This window comes from Musca domestica, unplaced genomic scaffold, assembly GCF_030504385.1.
Source record: "Musca domestica strain aabys unplaced genomic scaffold, Musca_domestica.polishedcontigs.V.1.1 1, whole genome shotgun sequence".
In the NCBI taxonomy this organism is placed as follows: Eukaryota; Metazoa; Arthropoda; class Insecta; order Diptera; family Muscidae; genus Musca; species Musca domestica.
The window spans coordinates 5,582,409-5,600,031 of record NW_026712114.1 but is presented as its reverse complement, the minus strand read 5'-3'; the positions used below and the strand labels follow the sequence as shown (position 1 = coordinate 5,600,031).

The 17,623-nt window shown below is 38.7% G+C and overlaps 1 protein-coding gene across 1 annotated transcript in view; it reads left to right on the top strand.

Annotated features, from left to right (window-relative positions):
- LOC101887289 (F-actin-monooxygenase Mical) overlaps positions 1-17,623 on the top strand; it is a 159,412-nt gene that overhangs the window by 117,820 nt on the left and 23,969 nt on the right. Inside the window, exons 12-18 of the mRNA XM_059124179.1 lie at positions 890-1,381; positions 1,881-2,150; positions 6,415-6,913; positions 6,983-7,098; positions 7,339-13,560; positions 13,781-13,978; positions 14,506-14,664. Of these exons, the coding sequence (XP_058980162.1) occupies positions 890-1,381; positions 1,881-2,150; positions 6,415-6,913; positions 6,983-7,098; positions 7,339-13,560; positions 13,781-13,978; positions 14,506-14,664 (7,956 nt within the window). The remainder of the gene's footprint in view (positions 1-889; positions 1,382-1,880; positions 2,151-6,414; positions 6,914-6,982; positions 7,099-7,338; positions 13,561-13,780; positions 13,979-14,505; positions 14,665-17,623) is intronic.

Below are 17,623 nucleotides of genomic sequence, written 5' to 3'. Positions count from 1 at the left end.
AAAAAAGCGATGATTTATTTGTGGAGAAAAATTTTAATTTTTACCAAATGTAAGGTCAGAAAAAGGCCACCAATTCTGTGGCCCTTTCGGAAACCTATCGTATTCCTTGTTAACCGCTACCATTTTCTCCTAATGCACATTAAGTTATGGCGAAAATTTACGTAAGAAAAATTTTCTCCAGATTACATTAGGCAATTATAATAGCCTCCAATGCCTTTCTTAATGAAATAAAGAGGAAACAGTTCCACAGTAAAGCTAGTTGCTAAAAAAGTTCATACTTCCTCCAATGCTTTTAAAATTATAAGAGAAAAACAAACAAAAAAAATGTTTGACTAATACACAAAATTGTTGTTTTCACTTAAAGTTTTTTTTTTCAAAACTACTTTTGTTCTTTATGTTATTTAAGTGTTTAATTTTACGTAAATTTATTTTCATTTAACTTTAATTTAATTAATTATTTGTTTTCTCCAATTTTTTTCCCTAACACTTTTCCAACTTATTATTTTCAAAATCATTAAAATTGTTACTTACTACATAACCTCAACACTGAAACCTATTTGTTTTTTTTTTCTTAACATTTGAAAATCCTAAAAACTAAAATACGAAAATTTCCTAATTGAAAAACAATTCCTTTCTTGCCTTTTTCCAAATGTTTTTTTTTTATTCCTCCATTTATTCCAAATTTTGTACAATCTCCTACATCACATCAACAAACACACACTCACATCTCGGAATGCCTTGAAATTTATTGAAACATCCACATTACAACAAACCCTCCTCCATACACAACTGTTACCTCCTGCAATGGATAAAAAAATGACCATGATCCCCTGAATCCCTTATCCACCTACCGTGCCATTACTACCACCACCACCACCCATACCCATAGGATCGTGAACGTAGCGACATACCCTCAGCTGTGCCCCGCTCCAATGCCGATGAACAATTCAGTGATCGCATTAAATCCATGGAACAACGTATCACCTCCTCGTTCCGAGGCAATGATAAAAAACCCAAAGATTTAATGCGGGCCATTGGAAAAATCGACAGCAACGATTGGAATGTACGAGAAATCGAAAAGAAAATTGAACAGTCCAAGAAGACGGAGGTGCATGGCCCCAAGGGCAGGGAAAAGGTACCGAAATGGAGTCGCGAACAATTCCAGGCACGCCAACACAAAATGGCCAAGCCAACGCGACAAGATTCGGCTGAGGAAAAATTCAAAGAAATCGATCAGACTTTGAAGATACTCGACAAACAGCTGAAGGAGGGTAATGTCCTGGAACCGGGTAAAGTTGCCTCCATCGCCGGGCAATTTGTGAAACGTGATGTCAGCGAAGAAAAGAATGCCCCACCCCCAAGCAATACTGCAACGAAATCTGTGAGTACTAGTCGTTAGTTCAAACGGGGGAAGAGGTACCCCGCCCTCAAGGTCTCTTCATGGCCAAATATCCCACCTTTTTAACGCAATGCACACATAAACACACACACATATGCTTTATTATTTTTTAATTTAATTTTTATATACATTTTTATTTATTTATTTTTAAATATTCTTTTGATTTTATTTTAATTTTCAAAAATTGCAAAATTCAAAACTGGGAAGCATTTTCATTTTCCTCACCTTCTACATCATGCTTTGCTTCTTTGAAAACTCTTGTAGTATAAGCATCTTGCATTTCAACCAACACTCATAAAAAATCTAGGAAGTATTCTCCACAAATCCTACTCATGAAAAAAAAAATGATTTAAAAAAATTAAAAATCAAATATTAAATTCTAGGAATTCTTTTCTTTCGCAACCTCAAAATGTTTATTTAATATTAATTTTTAATTTTTTTTCCTTCCAAATTGTCATTTCTAATCCCCCCTCCCCCTCAGAGCACCAAAGTGGCCTTGGCTTTTAAGAAACAAGCTGCATCGGAAAAATGCCATTTCTGCCGTCAAACCGTCTATCTCATGGAGAAACTACAAACGGAGAATTTGATAATGCATCGTGGCTGTCTGAAGTGTCATCATTGTCATACCAATTTACGTTTGGGTGCCTACGCCTTTGATCGTGACGATCCCAATGGGCGTTTCTATTGCACGCAGCATTTTAGGCTGCCAGCCAAGCCAACGAGGCCAGTGGTACGCAAACCAGGTCAAAGGGTAAGTATTTATGAGTCTTTTTTAGAAATTGATAACATAACCTTAATTATTTATAACCTCCAGGATCCTGGGAATTTTGAGGCGTTTTTTTAGCATTTCAATTATTAATATCTTGGAAGTAGAATGGAGTTCATCATCTCCCGTACTTTGCAGGGACACATTGGTATAATATTTTGGAAATGTTTTTGCAAATGTTTGTACCCTTCACCTCACATAGTATGGAGGGTATATTAAGTTCGACATTCCATTTGTAACTCATCGAAATAATCATTTTAGGCATAACAATATATATATATATATATATATATATATATATATATATATATATATATATATATATATATATATATATATATATATATATATATATATATATATATATATATATATATATATATATATATATATATATATATATATATATATATATATATATATATTCTTGAACAGCGTAATCAGAATCAGGCGATTTAGCCCTGTCCTTCCTCCGTCCGTCTGTTGTAATCATGCAAGAGTCAAAACAAATAAAGATAGGAAGCTAAAATGCAGGCTGGTCAAGTTCGACGACAGGCCATATCGGTCCCCATACAACGGTACCATCTGATATTCGGTATTTTGATAATTTTAGCCACATTTTCCTATGGAATTGTCGGAGAATCCACACAAGGAGTTACTTCTGAGTACATTACCCTCTGGAAGAGAATCGTTTATATAGGTCCACGTTGTCGTATTGCTCATACAACGGTACCCCCTGATTTCGGTATTTTGATGATTTCAGCCAGATTTTCCAATGGAATTGCCCGAAAATCCACACAAGGAGTTTTTTCTGGGCGGCTATCGTATAGCACCCATACAATGGTACTCCCCGATTTCGGTATTTTGATGATTTCAGCCAGATTTTCCAATGGAATTGCCCGAAAATCCACACAAGTAGTTCTTTCTGAGTTCTTTACCTTCTGGAAGAGAATTGTTCATATAGGTCCACGATATCGTATAGCCGCCATACAACGGTACCCCCGATATTCGGTATTTTGGTGATTTTAGCCAGATTTTCCAATGGAATTACCCGAAAATCCACACAAGGAGTTCTTTCTAAGTAATTTACCCTCTGGAAGAGAATTTATTACGGTACCTCCCTATATTCGGTCTTTTGATGATTGTAGCCAAAATTTTCAACAAAATTGTCTGAAAATCCACATAAGAATTTCCTTCTGAGTACTTCATCCCCTGGAAGATTATTGTCTAGATAGGTTCACGATATCGTTTATCCCCAATATAACGGTACCTCCCTATATTCGGTATTTTGATGATTTTAGCAACATTTTTCAGTGGAATTGTCTAATACTAGAAGTTCTATCCAAGCACTTTACTCCCTGAAATAAAAATATCTATATAGGTTCAAGATATCGTATAGCCCACACACAACGGAGCCCTCCGATATTAGATATTTGACAATTTTGGGGTCGTTATTCACCGGAGTTGTTTGAAATTACGTACCTAGAATTCGTAATGGGTACTATAGCCTATGACAAAAAATTGCTTATGCAGACCCATGTCTTCGTATAGTCTCCATATAGAGGTACCTCCTAGGTACTTTGATGATTTTAGCAACATTTTTCAATGGAGTTGTTTCAAATTTCGAATTTAGAGTTCGTAATGTGAACTACAGTATATGACACAAAATTGTCTATGCAGGTCCAGGACTTCGTATAGGCCCCATATATCAGTACCCCTCCCTATATTCAGTATTTTAATGATTTTAGTTACATTATTCACCGGATTTGTTTTTTGCAAGTTTCGTATATTGTAATGGCTTATGAAAAAAGTTACCTGTGCAGAACCACGTCTTCATATAGACCCCAATATAACAGCTATATTCGGTATTTTTAAGATTTTAACAGAATTTTTGGAAAATGTTATTTATTTATTTATTTTTTTTTTGAAAATTTCTAAATTCGTTCCAAATGATGGAGGGTATTCCAAGTTTGGCCCGCCGAAATTACTGCTTTTTTACTTGTTTTAAAATATTTTCTCGAGGACTACCGGAGGTACAAGCGAGTTAAAATTAGAGAATTTTTGAAAAACCTTTTCTTGAGGCCTGTCACAGATATAAACGTGGATAATTTGCCTTGAGTTATGGTTATTCGAACTTTTGACCCTTTATGGGGGAGGTTCCGAAGCAATTGGCCAATATTGACCAACTAGTATCTGACCTAAGACTGATATAATATCACAATTTGTCAGATTTGGACTATATCGACTACTTCCTTCACTTTATATGAGTTATGTGCAAAATTTTGGAAAATGTGGAAATGTGCGTAAGATAACAGATATAGCGGACCGAAGTATACCATACAGATAAAAATATTCGTATGTGCAAAATTTAAAAGAAATATATCCAATTTTATCCATATTTTGGGTTGACAAAAATATTTGGATTTGTGAAATTTGAAGTGAGAGCGAGAGAGAGAGAGAGGATGCTTATTTCGCTTTCTTTGAGCATTTTGTGTTTCAAAATTCTTGAACCCTATGTGGGGGAGGTACCAGAAGAAATGGTCCGATCTGCACCATCTGTATAACAGATCTTGCGTTGATGAAAATATAGAGATATACCAAGTCTGAATGGAATCGGATGTTATTTTCCCGTTTTATGAGCCTCATGAATATTAAAAATTTTGTCAATTTTTGTGGTGGATATACCAGAAGGAGTGTACCGATATATTCCTACTTCATACCAGACCTTTAGTTAATAAAACTATTGTGATATGTTTAATTTGAAGAGAACCGGATGCTTATTTCGGATTTTATAATCGTTTTTGTTATTCGAAACGTCGACCCTTTGTGAGAGAGGTACCAGAAGGAATGGTCCAATCTCTACCATCTTTATAACATATCTTGTGTCGGAAGTCGGAATGGAATCGGATGTTAATTTCGCCTTTTATGAGCTTCATGAATATTTGCCCATCTCCGAACTCGAGCTAAGTTTGACAATAATATTAGGATTTTGGATCAATCGATTTGGAGAGTTATCGTGCGCACCAGCCAGCCAGACAGACAGACGGATCGACGGACATCGCTAGATCGACTCCAAATGACCTGAAACGGATTTGGTCCAAAGAGACCTAGGGTCTAAAACCGTTATTTCGATGAGGCACGTATTGGCCGTATCAAATGATATATACCCTCTGTAGCCATATGACTGAGAGTATAACAATCGCGGGGTCTATCAAACTAGTAAAGACATAATTTTTAAAAATATATTGTTACGAGGATTATCGTTGACAACCTGGTTTCAAGTTCCTCCTCCAATACCTTGTGGGGATCCCTGCCAACAAATTTGATGTTAAATTTAACGCTCAGAAAAAACTATTGATTGACTGAACTCCGCCGTTGGCCAATGGGCAATATCCCATCATCGGATGTAATGAAATTCGGAGATGTCCTCCAAAAGTCTAATGTATAGAAAGCTCTTCTGACCCAGAACAAAGCCACACTCTTCTCCAAAAGATGAGACAGAGTTGGGATATTAACGTTATGTCTACAAAATATTAAAAATTGGGATTCATTGGGTGGGTATATATATGAACAGGGAGTTATGTTTGCAATTTTTTACAATTTGATTTTACGCCTCATGGGTATTACAAGTACACCTCCTTATGTTCGGAACCATTAAAATACATTATTATTTTTTTCTCTTTAAACGTCTATTCCCGTGGTTGCCGATTTCTCATAAGTTTGGTTCGCCATCCATAAGATATGTTGAAATGGTGGAGATGTGTTCCGTCATGCCAAAGTCCGCTACTACCACAGTAGGAGGTGCCTTGAATATTTTGCACGATCTGCTAAAACTAAGAATACTGGAGGCTAACTTTCAGTACGAGAAGGTGGGGACCAAAGACCTCTATGAATGACTAGTTTGGGCCATCAGGCTTTCACCTTGTCAATTTTGAAATCATTTGTACTTGATCATTTTCTTCCTGGAATTTTAGGTTCTCATGGTGCACCGTAGACGTACTTTAGTATCAAAAAAATCAAATAAAAATATTATTTTACTGAATCCTGCATATTTATACTCCCCTAAATTGGTCCATATTTTGCTTTACTATAGATAGGCGTTAACTTTTTTTGGGAGCGATTAAGATTTCCCTTTTTTTTCTTTTTTAAAAAATCAAGTTTTTCTATTCCTGGAGGATATAAGAATTCCATTCTAAGCCAACTTAACTCATTTTTACCTTCTGTATTAATCTTCTCCTTTTATTTTCAGAAATCATCTGGCCATCCCAACGAACAAGCCGCAGCAGCAGCTGCTGCCTCCGCAGTCTCTGCAGAAAATCGCCTTAAGGTCGAACAAGATTTGGCACTTAACAGCGAATCAGGCGAGGAGCCTAAGACACCGGAAAAACGTGGCCCAGTCGATAATGTTAGTAAAATGGAATTATTGGAGCGCGGTCAAACCCCCGAGCGTATTGAATTTGAAAATACCGATGCCATGTCGGATGGTGAACCCTCGGAAGAACATATTATCGATGAACATGAATGGTCGGGCCGGAATTTCTTACCAGAATCTAATAATGATTCTGAATCAGATTTAACAAGTTCTGATGAATCTGATACAGACTCAGAATCAGATATGTTTGAAGAGGCCAATGATTCGCCATTGGGGGCGCAGACCCTGCAGCTTGCCTCCGAATGGATTGGTAAACAGAATTACACGGACAGTGATGATTCGGATGATTTTTATGATTCGAGTGAGGGATTGGCGGGTAAGTGGGATAGTTTGAAGGGATTTGAGATTTATATTAAAAAATATATTTTTGTTTCTTTCCTTTTAGATGATGGCAAAGATGACACGGAGGGCGAGGAGTTTGCCAAGGCCCGTGAGCTGAGACGTGAGGAGGTTCGTTTACCTCCCCTGCCGCCCAATTTGCCAACAGACACCGAAACTGAGGTAAGTGTAGACTTCAATTTTATTCTGGATTTTATTTTGGGAATTTTTAATTTTAATCAAGCCTTTCTTTCTTTAATTATACTTTATGCACACACACACATACATACACACCACAACAACTACTCAATTATCCTTGATCTCCATTTATCCCTTTATTTCTCTTATTAATTTCATGTAAATGGTGTTGGTTTCCTTTTATTAATTTTGTGAAAAAATTATATTAAAAAAAAAACAATTTAGAATAAATCTTTAAATGAAACAAACGAAAATGAAACAACGATCAAGGACAAGGAAAACAATGAAATTAATACTCAGAAATCTGAAGAAAAGGATACAACTTCATTGGGTGTTGAGGGTGAAAATTCAAAGGATAACAACTCGAATGTAACAAACAAATCTCAGAACAACGAAGGCAATTTGCTAGAAGTTGTACCAGATCTTATTAAACGTAAGGATTCCGCTGGATCAGATCCTGAGTCCTTCAAGTCCACAACCTCATCTATAATTATGCCCCTGAATAATGGTTTGGATTCGAGTCCAGTGAAAACAACCAAAGCCGATATTGAAAAGCTGGAACAAAATTCCGATAGCAAGTTGAGCAAAGAAATCGATGCCATTAGTGCCAAACTTTATAATTTAAGTAATGTGGTCAAGATGAACAAGGATCTGGATACCATAGCCAAGGAGAACATGATTCAAAGTGATATCCTCAAGAAGTTAAGTATGAAAGAAAAATGGCTGGCCGAAAATAAGGCAAGTGAAAAGAATCCGGCCGAGGGTAAAAATAAATTTGAGGAAAAATTGAATAAATTCAAAGATGATTTGGCGGCCAAGGCAAAGTTCCTGGAACAGCAAACAACAGCATCATCGGCGACAGCAAATCAAACAAATCCCTATGCCCCCAAATCACAATTTAAGGATGTGTTAAAGAAGCCGGGGGATAATAAAACTGAACTGGAAAATAAGCTGCCAGAGAAGGGACCCCAAAAACCGGCCATGGATAGTCGGGAGGTATTGGCCCAAATCAAGGAGTTAATTAACAAAGAAAATGAACAACTAAAGGCCAACAACAAGAAACCCCTGAGTCGGACAAACAGTCTAAAGGGGAGTAACTCAGCCAACAAAAGTCCCCAACTCCCAAAGTCCACAAAATCTTCGGCCGATGTCAATACCAAAATGGAAATTGAAAATATTCTGGGTATTGTTAAAAACATTGAAATCTCCAAGACGACACCACAAAAGGCCAAGGAACCGCATCAAGATGAAACGTCCAAGGATATGGGCAAAATGTTGTATAAAATCGAAACGAAATTCTCACCCAAACCCAATCGTCGTCTAACGGAAAAACTCAAAGAAATCGAGACAAAAAACTTCTCGGGCACCCTGGATAGCATTAAATCGCAAATGGAAACACCCACAATAAGTACCCAACATGTACCGGCCAATGTAGATCTCTCGAAATATTTTCCAAATCAACAACAGCGCAAAGATTCCACCAGCAATGTTAATAAAAATCAAAAATCTCTGCAAGAGGTGGATCTATCGAAATATTTCCCCACCAGTCCGGCGCCACAGAGGCGTAGTTCTGTGGTAACCGTGGCCGATAGACTGAAGAAGAGTCAAACCGAAAAGGCTTTGGATAGTAAGGCAAATAAACCCAGTGCTCCCAAAAGACAGGCCTCCATGACTTCGGGAACTTCGGGTAAGGATTTTAGTTTGAAAGATAATCAAATGGATGGGGCGGTGGATATTGAGAAAATGAAAGCCAAGGTGGTTGCTACGGCAAATGTAAGTACCAAACCCAAGGTAGGAGGGGTTGCCGCCTCCACCACAATGACAACAACAGCGCCTGCTACAAAAACCATAACCACCACCACTGCCACAGCAGTGGCCACTCCGGGAAAAAAGGGGAAGAATGTAAAAATTATCAAAAAAATTGTGCGCAAGGGGTCTCTTAAGAAAACCCCAGCCGCCAAAAAATCGCTAATTCCCCGCGATGAAGATGATTTGATTTTAGATGAAATCCTGCACAGCGATGAAATGCGTTCCCCCAGCTTAGAATATCAACAGCTCTTCCAAGAGGAACGCTCCCCCAGTGATGATCTTTCCGACAAAATTGAACATATACTCGAAGAGACCGGCATTGATTTGGGTCTGAAGAAAAAATCCTCCTCCTCACCTTCAACGAATCGTAAAAAACTACTCAAAGCCAAATCCTTTGGCGAAGGTGAATTGCCACTGCAACGCAAGAACAGTATGCTGGGCAATAAAGATGTTCGCCAATCCCCAAACAAGGAAGAGGGTGATTTACCCAGTGGGGTCCAGAACATACTGAAACGTTTTGAGTCCATGAGTTCGGTACCAAACTCCTCGGAACCAAATTTCAAATTGCGACGCATGGAATCCACCACCAGTAATTTGAATAAATCCAAAGAATCCATTGTCTCCCGGGAATCGGATAGTTTTAGTGATTTGGAAAAGACCATGGAATATTTGAAATCGGAATGGCGTAATGAGGCCACGAATTTTTTGCAAAAGAAACGTTCCGATTTCCAAAAGACCCACACCATACACAAGAATCCCACCAAGGCAGAAGTGGAAGTGGCCACAACAAATGGTCCCGACCACAATGTCTTTAGCAATTCGAAATATGCCAAATTCTTTGGTTTCAAACAAAAAAGTCCCGAGAGGGCCAAAGTACAGCTCAAAACTCCCCAGCGAAAGGTGGACAAGTCACCGGAGAAACGTAAATCGCCGTTGAAAAAGAAGTTGCATAAATCACCGGAAAAGAAAATCAAGAAACCCTCGCCCTCACCTCCCAAGGAAATGGTCAAAAAGACGGCGCCACAAAAGCCCATTGTTTATGCTTCCCTGGAGGAGTTGGCCTTGATTCGGGTTAGTGAGGATTTGAGCAAGACAAAGGAGATGGCACAGGAGGTTAACAAAGATACTAAAGCAAATGCAGGAGATAATTTAAGGGGAACACTAGGAAATAAGGAAAATATGGAAGAGGTGGATTCCAAAGCCTCAAAGGAAAATATTCAATCCCTTAACTCGCCATTAAATAAGGATGAGGAGAAGGATACTTTTTCCCCTAAAGAGCAAGAAAAATCGAAATCCCAATCCATTACTCCCCCCGAACCTGCTACAAAAGCTACATCAGATTCCATGATGTCCTCCCATCAAAATAATGAAAATCAAACCCCAACCCTTGTGGATGCGGGAACACCTGGAAACAGACCCTACAAGCAATCAATTAGTATTGAACTAAAACCACCTGCATCGAACAACGGAGAAAATGAATCAGCTCCGACAACAAAACCCGGTCTCAAAAGTAATTCCATTAATTTTGAATTGAAAACAGCAGGAGATTCACAAACTTCCCCCACCACCACCAACTCCTTCAACGAAGAAGCAACTCAAAATGAAAACCCCAACAACAGCATGCATTCAAAACCCCATCTAGCCTCTGTCGCTTTGAGCAAAAATGAAACACAAAATATTGATTTGAAACCGACGGCAGAGGCAATAGTCTCCTCCTCCTCCTCCTCCCCCACAGAAGTGGCTGTGACACCACCCAAACGGCCTTTGGTCGAAGATATACGAAATTTACCCAAAACCGGTTGTGATAAATCCCTAAGTGGTTCTCGACGTAGCTCTTTGGCCAGTCTACAGTCACGCCGGCAATCCAATGTCTCCATGGGTGGAGAAATAACCATTGATAATTTAGATTCCCTATTGGATCCCTCCGATTTACTTGAGGACAAATCAATTTTACTCAATGAACACTACGATGAGGATTCGCTGTGCACCTCGATAAGCAAAAGTCCCAGTGTGGCACCCATAACCGTACAAATGCGTGGCTCCTCGGAAGATGATAGCATAGATAATTTATTCAGTCAATTTTCCGATGAAATGTTGGTCAATGTGGAATTCGATTCCAATGATGAGTTGATTGAAATAATTCCCGTCAATGAGGAGATACCCTTGGACACGGTTAAAACTCCACCTCGGCTTGATGTACCTTTACAACTACCTCGCAGTGATAATAACTTCCCCTGCCGTCCAAAACGTAGGCAAAAGAGTAAATCATCATCCAGTGATTCTACACCACCCTTGGCGCCACAACGTCTCAAGAAGAAGTTATCCAAATTGTCGCCCACAAATATGCCACCCTCGGTACAGGAGGTTATGCAGGTGGTGTGTAAATCCAGGGAAATGGAACCTGAAAAGCCTCTGGAGGCCAACAAGCCTTTAAGATTCCCTCGACTCATTGATGAGGATGAGGTTTTGATCGAAGACTCTCCCATTGCCAGTAAATTATTTACCCATGATATTTACAACAAGGATCCCAGCATAACGAAAATCTCTGGATCCAGAGGATCCCTGGCGGTAGAGGAGGAGAACACTCCCAGCACACATCAGGTGCCTAGCATACAAATCTCGGCCAACATTGTAAATGATGGCTTTGGTTATGGGCCCAATAGACAACCGGAAAATGTCACCGAATTTACCAAGGTTTTGAAACCCATTGAAAAGGAAGTTCCCGAAGAAACTGTGGAGGATCAAATTGACACTGTGAACAAAGAGCTGCCAAATGATGAGAAAAATAACGACCTCAAGGCCAAGGCACCCTCATTGGAATGGAACATGGAAATGTTACCCAACAGTCCCATGCCCAAACACAAAACCTTGCCAAAACATTTACAAAAACCCGATTCCATGGAAAGTCTGACGGAGACAGAAAAAACCTCCGATTGGAATATGGAAATGTTGCCACGTAGTCCAATGCCACAGAGGAAATTTAAGGAGGAGCTCAAAGAAAATCCACCCCGGGAAAAGGAGGAGAAAACGCCTAGAAGAGATTCCAATTCTTTGCTAAAGGAGAAATCACCCACATCCTCCATAAAACTGCTGAATACCATTGATCTGAGCACCGAGGGTTCGGAGAAACGATTAATTGAGGAATTTGAGTTGGAGCGGCGCCAGGCCTTGATACAACGTGACAAGGATTACAATGTCAATGAAAAACCCATTGAAATGAAACCACCCCGCAAGGGTAGTGGGTCAAGTAGTGGCAGTGGAAATTCCCCAAAGACAGCAACTCCAATTAACTCTTCATCCTTTATGCCCAAACAAAGTCCACGCGGCTCAAGGCGCAGTTCAGTGCAAAGTTCCACCGGCAATCGTGGTGGTACACCACCCATGACCAAACCCCTGGAAATACCCTCCCCTGCACAGACGGAACAATCTTCACGACGTAGCTCATTTGCATTTATAGAATTGTTAGACAATAAACCAGTTATTGCTCCCATGCCCAAGAAGCTGGACTTGCCCAAATTGGAAGATGAAAAGTTGCAGCCGGACAATCTAAAGGGTGAGGTGGCAGATGACATCAAAAATCGTCCCTGGCCAAAGCCACAAAATGAGGAGCCCGAAGAGGAAGAGGGACAAAATGAGGAAGATGATGTGGCTTCGAAGCCCGTAGAATATGCCAATTTAATGGAGGCCAATGCCAATGGACCCAAACGTCAATGGCCGGATGGTCGCACCATCTTTGAGAAAAACAAAAACCACAAAGGTCCGCTGAAACCACGTTCCGAAACCCCGGAATTAAGTCGTAATGCCAATGAACTGGATTGGGAGGCCATGGGTAAACCAGCCTCTAAGTCTATCACAGATTTAAGTAAGGTATCTTTGCCTTATGGCTCAAACTATTCTTTGGCCACGGCATCCACTGCTCCGGCAGCAACTCGGGCACCCCTCTCCATGTCCAGTAATGAAAGTGAATATGATATGCCACGTTATAATAAGTCTTCCACACCGCAGAGGCCGGCCAGGCATCAACGTCCCACAGCAACGGGATCTACAGCCTTAGCCTCCAGTGGCTCCATGGATGCCAGTACCCAATTACTGTTGGAGCGTAGTAAACGTCTGCATGATCGTAAACGAGATTTTGTCAATGAAAGGGTGGTGGAACGTAATCCCTATATGAAAGAGGTCATTGCGGCCGAGCGAAGAAATTCCTTGGGCGGAGGGGGAGGAGTAGGGGGAGGAGATACATATTACAATAGCAAATACTATGATTCCGCGGATGACGATGATGATGATGGCGATCTTCCCACAAGATATCGTTCACGTCCCTACACAACAAGCGGTACAACACGTTTCCCCAGCTCCCGGACCTTGGGTAGATCATACAATACCTCAAGCTATGATTATGTACCATCATATGCAGATACCTCTAGTTCCTTGTATGGCAGTAGTCGTCGTTTGCCCACCGTGGCTCCCATTAGTTCCAGTTATTCATCCTATAAATCTCCCTACTCAGGTGTGGGTTATGGCGGACGTTCTTCGTATTTGAATGATTTCTCGAGTCGGCATTCACCCTCGTCACACTACAGAGAGAGGGGAGGAACGGCAGGAACGGGCATAGGAGGAGATGATTCATGTGTTATATGTTAAATTCCAAAAACAAAAAAAAAAAACAAACAAAGTCAGCAACCAACAACCAACACCAGTCAGCTTAAAATGATTTAGAACCCAGACAATACTCCCCCAAAAACAATTCCATTCCCCCCCCCCCCAAAAAAAAAAAGAAACAAAGTACCTCTCCAAGGATTCCTACAACCTTCCAACCTCAACCAACAACCAAAAAAGGTGTGGCATAAATTGATATCTCCTAAAGCCAATTAATCAAAGCCAAGCCCTTTCTTTTGATGAGCTTCCATCCTCAACACCACCTCTATCATCACCTCTACTTCTTCTACTACTGCTACTATCGCTTCCCAACAGAAGTCGTTTTAAACGAGAGGAGAGGGCTGGTGAAATTGTGTTGAATGTTTTGATATTAAAACTGCACTGGGTACGATCTTTAAAGGTAAACAAAACAAAAACTAAAAAAAAAATCAAAATTTCCTAATCAAGTGTTTAATGAAAACGAACGGCCCCGCCCCCCTTTTAAATGTTATAACTGCCAGGCTGGCCGCCCATGCTGAAATAAATAAAAAAACCAAAGCTGTTCTAACACCTCTGATCAAATAACAAAACTGCTGTTGCTGTCGATTTTGACCATCAAAATATTATTTGTTTTATTTGTTATTTTTTTTTTTTAAGAAACTGAAACAAAACCTAACCCCAAACAATTTTTTGCCACGTTTTTGTCCACCCGTTTCTTTTTTAATCAATGTGTTCTCTTTTCAAACCTTTTTGGATCGTACCTAAAAAGGATGTTTCTTATTTTGTTATTTGCTGTTTTCATTTTTTTTTTAACTTTTTGTTCTTTTACTTTTATTGCTACTCTTTTTTAAGCATGTTTTCTTTTTTTTTTATCGTTCTTTGCTTTAGTTTTTTTTTTTGCAATTTATGCTTTTTCTAATTGCATTTTGTTGTTGTCCGCTTTTTTAGGTCCAAAGTGATACCGAAACCTCAACATCCGATGAATTAGAACATAATTCGGCCACCGAAATTTCCACAGATTCGGAATTTGATAATGACGAGCTAATACGCAGTGCCCCGAAGATATTTATCGATGATACCCACTTGAGGAAGCCCACTAAAGTTCAGGTTGGTCATTTTTTAAATTAATTCATTATTTAATTGTTAAAAAACTCACTTTCTTTACTTGGAGGTCAAAAATTCACTTCCCGAGAAGATATAATAAAACTAAGTTAAAATTACTTAGAGGTTATTGTAGAGAAGATGGGTAAACATGCGCACTCCAAAAGTCTTTTATGAACCTTGAAAAATTACACTGTGCGACAAAATTCAATATTTTCAATAATAATGGGGAAACCAGCAGATTATGAAAATAAATCTAAACAAGTAAAAAATATTTTGACTTCTGTTATGATTATTCAAATGTTTCACCCCTTATGCAGTTGGTTCCGAAGGAATTGACCAATATTGGCCATTTCGTATCGGACCTAAATAAATATGATATAAATATTGCGACGTGCTAGGTTTGGACTGTGTTGTGTTAATCGAAATTTTGGGATGACCCAAGTCTGGAATAGAATCGTATGTCATTTTCGCTTGTTATGAGCTTCATGGATATTCAAAATTTTAAGCCTTTGTGGGGGAGGTGCCAGAAGGATTGGATCGATATATCCCATCTTCACAACGGATCTTTTGTTAGTGGAAATAATGGGACGTGTGTAATATGAAGAGAACTGGATGTTTATTTCCGATTTTTTGCTCGTTTTGATTATTCAAAATTTTTGACCCTTTGTGGGGGAGGTACCAGAAGGAATGGTCCGATCTCTACCATCTTTATAACATATATTAAGTCACTTTCTTTAAAAGATTCCAAAGATTCACTTCCCGAGAAGATATAATCAAAACTAATTAAAAAACGTAAAGAAAGTCTTAAAGTCGGGCGGAGCCGACTTTATAATACCCTACACCACTTTGCTAATTTAGTAGAGCTCCGCATAACAATTAAAAGTTTTTATGGGAGAATGCAATCATACACGCTATGATTATAATTATAATTAAAAGTTCAAGGGACTAAAAATGGCGAAGCATTTGTATCTTTTAAATTCGGACTTATATTGCCCATTTGGTGCGCAATTAATTTGAAATCGGACAAAAATATATATGGGAGCTATATCCAAATCGGGGCCGACTTTATGATACCCTACACCACTTTGCTAATTTAGTAGAGTAAAGTAAAGTTTTTTATGGGAGAATGCAATCATACACGCTATGATTATAATTATAATTAAAAGTTCAAGGGACTAAAAATGGCGAAGCATTTGTATCTTTTAAATTCGGACTTATATTGCCCATTTGGTGCGCAATTAATTTGAAATCGGACAAAAATATATATGGGAGCTATATCCAAATCGGAACCGATCTCGATAAAATTTGTCAAATATATTTCTGAGCTGTATTTGATATATTTCCCTGAATATCGTTGTTACATATTACGGCTGTGGGCAAAAAATACAAAAAATAGGATGAACAGTATATATGGGAGCTATAGCTATATCTGAACCGATCTTCACCAAATTTGACATACTAGCTTCTAGACTCAATTCGGTCGTAAGTGCCAAATTTCATCCCATTTGGGCAAATATTAGACGTTTGGTGCACAATAACAAGTAAATCGGACGATGTTATATATGGGAGCTATATACAAATCTGAACCGATCTCAATAAAATTTAGCAAATGTATTTCTAAGCAGTATTTGATATATTTCCCCAAATATTGTTGTTACAGAGTGCATATTACGGCTGCGGAGGACAAAAATTACAAATCGGATAAACAATATATATGGGAGCTATAGCTATATCTGAACCGATTTCGATCAAATTTGGCATACTTATTTTCAGGTCCAGTCTGATCGTACGTGCAAAATTCCATACTATTCGGACTGATATTACACGTTTGGTGCACAATAAAAGGCAAATCAGACGAAGAAATATATGGGAGCTATATCTAAATTTTGACCGATTATCTCCAATTTCAATAGGGTTCGTCCTTGGGCCAAACAAATGATTTGTGCAAAAATTCATCTGGATAGGGCAATAAATGCGAACTGTACATTGTTTAAAAAAATACATGGACAGACGGACGGACGGACATACATAATCGACTCAGAATGTGATTCTATGCAGATCATCAAATGGAACTATGGGTCTATCTCGTTTCCTTTTGCCTGTTACAAACAAATACACAAAGACGTAATACCCTGACCACCTTGTGGTGTAGGGTATAACTAGGAAAAGTTTTCCTTCGTCCTATGATTAGGTTCTCAAAGGCTTTATCTAAGCATGATCTAATCAAGTTTATGTGATACAAGTAAAATAGTATCAGTCGGTTTTTCTGACGGATGTATACTTCCAGCCTTGAGTTATGATTATTCAAACTTTTGACCCCTTATGGGGGAGGTTACGAAGCAGTTGGCCTGTTGGCAGTTGTCCAGATTTGGACTATATCGACTAATTCATATTCTTTATATGAGATATGATCAAATTTTTGGAAAATGTGGAAATATGAGTGAGATAACAGATAAAGCGGACCGTAGGAATCCATTTTCACACGTCATCTCATACAGATAAAAATATTAGTACAAGGTGAGATGAAAAATCTGCAACAAAGTCAAACGCCACAATTTTTGCATTTTTTTAAATATAATTAGCTGTCACTGGAATATTTTTAACAGCTGTCGGACGAGTGGCTTAGAAATGACAGCAGTCTGAAGTTGTTTGCAGTTTTTTCATCTCACCCTGTAAGCATTGAATATTGTGAACCTTTGTGGATGAGGTACCAGAATGGGTTGGCAGATATAGATTCACAATATATCTTGCGTTAGCCAATATATTTGGATGTGGGAAATTTGAAGAGAGTTGGTTGATTATTTCGCGTTTTGTTTTTCAAAATCTTGAACCCTATGTTTGGGAAGTACCAGAAGAAATGGCCCGATCTCTACCATCTTTATAACAGATCTTGTGTTGATGAAAATATTGAGATGTACCAAGTCTAAATGAAATCGGATGTTAATTTTATGAGCTTCATGGA